Source organism: Phyllostomus hastatus, unplaced genomic scaffold (genome assembly GCF_019186645.2).
Source record: "Phyllostomus hastatus isolate PE091 unplaced genomic scaffold, TTU_PhHast_1.1 phas_scaffold_55, whole genome shotgun sequence".
Classification (NCBI taxonomy): domain Eukaryota; kingdom Metazoa; phylum Chordata; class Mammalia; order Chiroptera; family Phyllostomidae; genus Phyllostomus; species Phyllostomus hastatus.
The window spans coordinates 299,749-306,894 of NW_025334035.1; the positions used below are offsets into that span (position 1 = coordinate 299,749).

Here is a 7,146-nt window from a genome sequence, read left to right on the forward strand (position 1 = left end):
CTCCATTTGTTGAGAGCCTGCAAGGTTCCAGGTACTGTTCTAGGAGCTGGTGGTATAGAGGTGAACAAGTGGGCAAAATCTCTCCCCTCACAGAGTTGCTGTTCTGGTGCATTGGTCCAAACTGGCCTCAGTGATCAGACCAGGGCATAGCACAGTAAGGCTCTTGTTTTATTCACTTTAGACCACACACTGCCCTTCAGCTATAAGTTCCTCAATGAAGAAACTACAATTATTTCATCCCTAATTCACCAGAACTCAACACTGGTCCTCACACTCAGAAGACCTAACGAAATGGATGAGCAGAGAGATGGATAGATAGTGAGTGAAAGGTAAATGAGTGAGAAGAATGGCTGATGGGATAGGTAGACAGATGAGTGGTGAGTGGATGGATGAGTAGATGGATAGATGATGGATGTATGAATGGATAAAGGGAAAGATGGATGGATGGATTCATACAGGGAAAAAAGGAAGGAGGGAAGGAAGGAAGGAAGGAAGGAAGGAAGGAAGGAAGGAAGGAAGGAAGGAGGGAGGGAGGGAAGGAGGGAGGAATAGAAAAGAGAAGGAAGGGAGAGTGGCTGAGGAATTAGTAGTTGGGTGGATAAGTAGGTGAATAGATGGACAGACTGGTGAACTGGACCAATGAGCACACAGACAGCCACAGCCCGACACTGTAATGTTCAGAGGCTGCATCCCTCATGTGCCTCCCTCTGGGCTCTCAGTTGCCCAAGTCCTCACCTCTCACCCCCAGCCTTGCACAGGACTCTGAGAAGGGGCCCTCTGCCTCTCTTCCACTCCTCCTTGCAGGGCCTCCTCCCAGAGTCTGCAGGGGTCATAAGAATGGCCCAGAAAACCAAATCATGAAAGCATCTAGCCACTCCAAGCCTGGAGATGGAGGGCCCGAGGGAAGGGAAGAAGCATATGAAGCATCTCACAGTGAAGTGACCTCACTCATGCTGAGGGGTTGTGCTGAGCCCCAAGGTGGCTTACTCATCAACTCACCCACTCCTTCTCTTCTCATCTTGCCTGCTCCTTCACTGACTCAGCCACTTACTCAAAAAAGTATGAGTGTGCTCCGTGTAGGAAACCTGGGGGCCAGGGGGGGCAGGCATGATCTTTCCAGAGGCCCTGACTTCAGAGATCTCAACCAGAGCTAACATTGTCCTAATAACTAGGCTACCTCTTCAGAGAGACTGTAGGAGCTCGGGGGAGGAGAAGGGTATCCCAGTTGAGGACAGGGACGGGGAAGGCTCTGTGCTCTGTCAGGTGGGATTTGAAATGAACCTGTGGTTTGGGAAAAGCCCTGGAAGCAGAGAGAGCAGCATGAAAGAAGCATCTAGAAGGAAGGTGAGGGCTGTGTCTGAGAAAGGAGGAAGGAGAGTGGTGAGAGCCAGGCTGGAGAGGACCCGTCAGTGGGCAAGGATCTAACTCCTGGGGCAGGAAGCTGTAGGACCACGAGGGCTTGTCCTACCCTACTTGCACCTGCCACCTCTCACTCTCCATCATGAGCCAATGGCAAGTTCTTGTGACATCTGGCTCCTGATCTTTGGCATCATTTATTCCTACCTTTGGCCCACACCAAAGGGCACCACCTGGGTGTTTGTCTGCCTGGGTGTTTGTCAGGGTATTTTGTTTGTTTTTAAAGATTTTATTTATTTTTAGAGAGAGGGGAAGGAAAAGAGAAAGAGAGGGAGAGAAACATCAATATATGGTTGACTCTCACATACCCCCTACTGGGGACCTGGCATGTGCCCTGACTGGGAATTGAACCGGCAACCCCTTGATTCACAGGCTGGTGCTCAATCCACTGAGCCACACCAGCCAGGACACCACTTGGGTGTTGTTAACTCAGGTGAACAGACAGCTCTGCACTATTTCTCCTGCATTTCTGTCTCTCTGGAGGCAAAGAAGAAAGGCAGGAGGGTGGTGTGTGGTGGCCTAGCTCAAGGGTAGCTCTGCTCTTACTCAGACAAGCTCACTCAGGAGCCTGTCTCACCTTCTTTGTCCCAAGAAATGCCCACATACTCTGAGGCTAACTCTTACACAGCCTTTATCAGCCTGTGTTTCTGTCCCTAGGTATCACCTTGCCCAGGGCCCAGTAAGATGGTCACAGTGATGGCTACTCATGGGGATTAGCGGGAGTGCCTATGATGGTTCAGGAAAAATCTCTCTAAAAACCTCTCCCCAATCTAGACTTCTTGGTGCCTTCAATTCCACTGTGAGTGCATATTTCCCTAATGGTCAGAATTACCTTCTTTGTTTACATATAATTTTTCTTTTCTTTTTTCCTTTTCTTTCTAGACCTGAGGAGTCTTATACCTAGTCCTGAGGGAAATGCCCAAACTTTTAGGACCTTGGGAGAAGTAGGCACACAAGCCCCTCAAAGAGCCCTTGGGAAGAAGAAGGGGCCTCCACTTCCCAAGAAAAGGGTCTCACACCCAGACGCTTGACTGGTTAAGGCCATAGGCAGAGCAGAGCTGGGAGCTAAGCTCATGAACAGGAATGGGCTCAAAAAACACAGCCTGACTGCTGGAAGAACCTGGGATTTTCCTGAAACTCTGACTTCAATCCTTCCCTTAGTTTCCAATCTCCCCTGGGAACATGAGAGGGGGGCGGTGAGGGGAAGAGAGGCAAGAGTGTAGTAGTGTTTGGTGGCTTACCTCAAAAATCTTTCTGCTCTTATTCAGACAAGCTCACCCAGACCCAGACTGCCCCATGGGCCTGTCTGGTCTATGAACTTTCTCTCCTGTGCTCCAGGATGGAGCTTCCCTTTGGATGTCCCTTACATACCTCTTAGCAAACATTTCACACCTGAACTTGGCTTATTCCTTCTGACCTTGTTCCTTCTCCTCTGACGTGTCTGTGTTGAAGAGGGCACCATTGTCCCTCCAGCTCCATCCCCCAACCAGAAGAAGAGGATGTTTTGTTCTCCATTCTCCCTCCCCTCCCATAGTTAACCCTGTGGACCCCATCATCCTAATATCTCTCTGATTGGCCCCCTTTTCTCCACCCCTAACTGTCCAAGCTCAGACCTCACCATCTGGGTTTCCCAACAGCTTCTCCTCCAATCCATCATCCACCCAGATCACCCAGAATATCCTTTCCAAAATGCAAATCTCACCATGCTCTTCCTTTCATATGAAGCCCTCTGTGGCTCCCCACTGCCCTCTGTTTTGTCCAATCTCCTTAATTGACCACCAAACCCATTCCCAATGGAACTCATCTCCTCGAACTCCCCCACCCACCCAGCACTTCAACCACATGGGACTTTTCACTGGTCTCTGCCCCAGCCCCTGCCCAAGATGCCCTTCCTCCTCCTCTCCACCTGCCATCATCCACTCTAGTATCACCTCCTCCAGGAAGTATCCCGAGACTCCCCACAGGATCAGCATTACTTGCCCCCCCCCACCGTCATGCCTGCCTAGTTCACCCTCTCTCTGGGGCACTTCCAGTTCTCCTTGGTGCCCCCTCTCACCAACCAGACAGTGAGCAGGGGCAGGCATTCTTATTTCCATGTCCTGGACTCCCCAGCCTGGGCCCAAGCCTAGACCAGATGCACAGAAGACCTTGGGGATTATTAATCAAACCAACGTAAGGAAAAGTACCAAGCTCACCTCTGGCCCAAGAGTATGCCTGGGACAGGGGCAGAGGAAGCAGAAAAATGGGCCAGCTTAGAGCAGGGGGGCCCACCCCAGAGCCAGGGGAAGCACAACTGGTCGGGGGCAGGGGCATTCAGGATTGAGGGGCAACAAATAGGCTGAGGAGGTGGAGGGACTACAGCGGAGTCAGCTCAGGAGACAGGTGTGACCCTGGAGAAGTACTTTCCTTCTTCCATGTTCCCAACTAAGAATTAATAATAGCCATCCCAGCCCTGGCTAGGTTCCCGGGGCCCTGTGGAGTGAGGAAGACAATGATGATGATGAAGATGAAGATGAAGATGAAGGCAACAAAAAGAGTATTAATGCCAACATATGCTGGGCACCATCTGCAGGCCAGGCACAGTGCTGAACACTTTGATGGCAAAATCCCAACCAACTGTCATCCTATAAGTCGGTTCCATTGCTGGTGTCCCTGTTGCACAGGTAGAGTTACAGAGGGTGAATAACCTGGTTGGGCATGCAGGGGATGTGCCCAGTGGGGGGGGTCACACCACCTGGAACCTCCACCCACCTTTTGCTCCTTGTCTCCAGGATGGCTCCGGCCATCCCTTACCTCCCCCAGGAGCCTTCCTGAATATTCCTGTCTCAGTGCACCATGACCCCTTCAGGAAGGCCTCCCTGATTATTCCAGCCATACTGACCTCCCCAGCTCAGCCTCCTGAGTTTGCAGTGTGGTTTCCCCACCTCGCCCAAGTTATATGTACCCGGTTGGGCACCAGACCACTGCAGATGAGACTGAGACTCTCAGGTTCACCCCAGACAAGGGCTCAGGAGGGTGGGCACAGCAGTCACGGTGCCCACCCTCCTGAGCCCTCGCAGCACAGCGCCCAGGCCCAGGCCTGCCAGTCTTACTTCTTCTTAGTGGGGGTGATCTCTGCTGGCCTCTTCTCCTGCAGGATGACAGCATTCCCACCGGCGACAGTGGCTTTTCTTCCCATCAGGGACACCAGCTCCTTGGGGTGGGCCTCCATGTCTAGTACACAGTCACAGCACAGATGCTCAGGTTAAGGGGCAGGAAGGAGCTTCAGGGGGCTTCAGGCCCCCTGTGCCCCCTGCTTACACCACCTAGGAGGGGAACTCACTCTCTCCCTTCCCAGGCCACCAACTCTTCTCAGGAAGACCGTGCCTGAAGCTTTCCCTGTTCCCTGCTCTGGCACCCTGCACCTGTGGGTCCTAGGAGAGTCCTGCAGAGCCTCCAAGTACAGACCACCATGCCCTGAGCCTCTCTCAGGCCGTCATCTCCAGCCTCACCCCCTTCAGGTGGCCTCCTGAGAAGACACTCTGCTGTCCCAGTGCTCGCCTCTGGTTTTGTGCTCGGAGCTGTCCTCAAGAGAACAGGACTCACCACCTCCTTTGCTCTGGACACTATGCTCCTACTAACACAGCTTCAACCCCTCTGCTTTTTGGATTTCTCCACACCTTGGTGCAGCTAACACACTGATCCTCAGAGCAAAGGAGCCCCCTTCCCCAGGGACAGAGGGGCAGCCCCTCCATCCAGACCTGCTTTACTGGTGTTCAGTACATTTGGATCCTGTGCTGGGCTGGGAGGGAAATGCTGGAATGAGGGGCTGATACATCTTCTGAGGAGACAGTGGAGGGAGGAAGAGCAATCCAAGCAAATGGATGGCCTGAGCCAAGACCAGCAGTCAAAAGGTTGAGTGAGTGGCAAGGAGCTGGTGTGGCCAGAGAGCCTGGGCTCTTCATGGGGAGCCCTGGCAGCTAAAGGCTTGGGAGCAGGATGGGCCAGGTTGGAAGGGCCTGGAACACCAGGCAGGAGCTGTGGCAGATCCCAAGGCAGCGGGGCACACAGGACACAGCCACCTTAGAGAGAACAGGCTGTGTGTGGCGTGGGGACACCAGAGACCAGGGTTCCAGAGGGAGGCTGCTGTGAGGAAGGGTGGGCTGACCATATAGAGAGAGATGGTGAAGGGGCAAGGGTTGTGTGGACAGAGGGTGACTCTGAGGTTGATGGGGACAATTCTCAGCCTGAGCAGCCCTCAGAGAACTCCCTCCAAGTCACAGGGGTGGGAGGGAGGTGAGGGACAGATTTCTGTAAGAAGAGACCAGTTGGGGGAGTAGAACTGGGGCCACCAGTGATGGCTTCCTGGAGGAGGTATCTGGAGCAGGTTGTCATCAGACTAGAGTAAGGTTTAGAAATGTCACAACCCCCCTACACATGCTAAAAGTGAGCGACTCAGGAGGGGAGGGGTCATTCAGCAGAGGCCTTTGGCCCTGAGTTCAGGCACCTGGAGGCAGGGAGCTCTGAGGAGGGGCTTCAAGGCCAAAGGGCAGAGCAGCCCATTGAGAGAGGATTGAAACAGCCAGATGCACAGACATGCAGGCCAAGAGTAAAGAAGGATGAAAGGCATATCTCCCACACCTCCCTGGGCCTCTGGCTTCTATTCTGAGAAATGGGCTAAATGGTCCCCGAGGACCCTGTGTCTCTATGCATGCCAGCTGGCTGCTCCACCCTCTTTTCCCTGGGCCCATGAGTGTGGGCGAGTAGTGGGCAGTGAGGGACAGAGGTTCAGGAGAACCCTGGACTAGGAGTGCGGCAGCTGTAATTAGCTCCCTGAGTCACCCTGAAAACTCGGTGTTCTCACCAGCTGGACTCTCTCACTGTCTTGGCATCCCTGTCTCCAGAGCAGGCTTCCACCTGGGAAGTAGGAGGTCGTGCCTCCCAAGCAGTAACACTGACTGGAACAGCCTTTCCTTGGAGATGGACAAGGCCCACAGCCACAAGGGAGCCCCCACACCGGCTGGCCCAGCACCTGCGGAATGCCTGGACACAGTCCCGCTCAAGCTCTGGAGCCACCTGACCCCATCCTGAAGTCCCATCACACCCGTGCTCTAGAGAGGCACATCCCTGGGCCTGCTAGGAAGACAGGAGCCTTACCTCTGGCCTGGGCAGCTGTGAGAGTTCTCCCTCTGCCAGACTCCCAAACCTCAGGGAAGGGTTCCTGGGCCCACCAGAACCTGTGCTCTCGAACCCTCCCCATGGCCAAGGACTCATGTCCAGCTTTGTTTCCCCTGCTGAGCCTCATACTCCTTCCCAACCCTAAGGAGCTCTCTCTGGACTTCCTTGGGGCTTTGAAGGGCACTGGCTGCCTGTGTGGCAACTCACCTGGTGAGGTCCAGGTGGCAGTGGCTGCCCTTGCTCTGAGATCACCGAATGTCCCGGGCCCAAGGCCCGCCGGTGGGACTGTGGCTGAGGCAGCAGGAGGCTCTCATCACAGGGAGAGAGATGGCTGGAATGAGGATTCAGAGGCAGAACTGGCTGGGCCACCTGCCCTGGGCACCAGGCAGGCCACACCCACCAGCTGGCTGCACTGCCCGCCCGCCCACGTGCCATGCCTGAATCACCTCCACGCCCACCTGGCAGCCTCACCCTGACCCAGGAGAAGGTGAGGAGGCAGCAGGTGTCAAGGCCAATGCTCTGGTCTCAAATCTTCCCTCTCTTTTATTGGATGATTCACATCATGAGCCTCAG

The 7,146-nt window shown here is 54.2% G+C and overlaps 1 protein-coding gene across 1 annotated transcript in view; it reads right to left on the minus strand.

The window, feature by feature from the left end:
* TRPV3 (transient receptor potential cation channel subfamily V member 3) overlaps positions 1–6,896 on the minus strand; it is a 32,091-nt gene extending 25,195 nt beyond the window's left edge. The window contains exons 1-2 of the mRNA XM_045824276.1: positions 6,781–6,896; positions 4,509–4,629 (exon numbers count right to left, since the gene is read on the minus strand). Of these exons, the coding sequence (XP_045680232.1) occupies positions 4,509–4,627 (119 nt within the window). The 5' untranslated portion in view covers positions 4,628–4,629; positions 6,781–6,896. The remainder of the gene's footprint in view (positions 1–4,508; positions 4,630–6,780) is intronic.
* Positions 6,897–7,146: the final 250 nt, after the last annotated feature.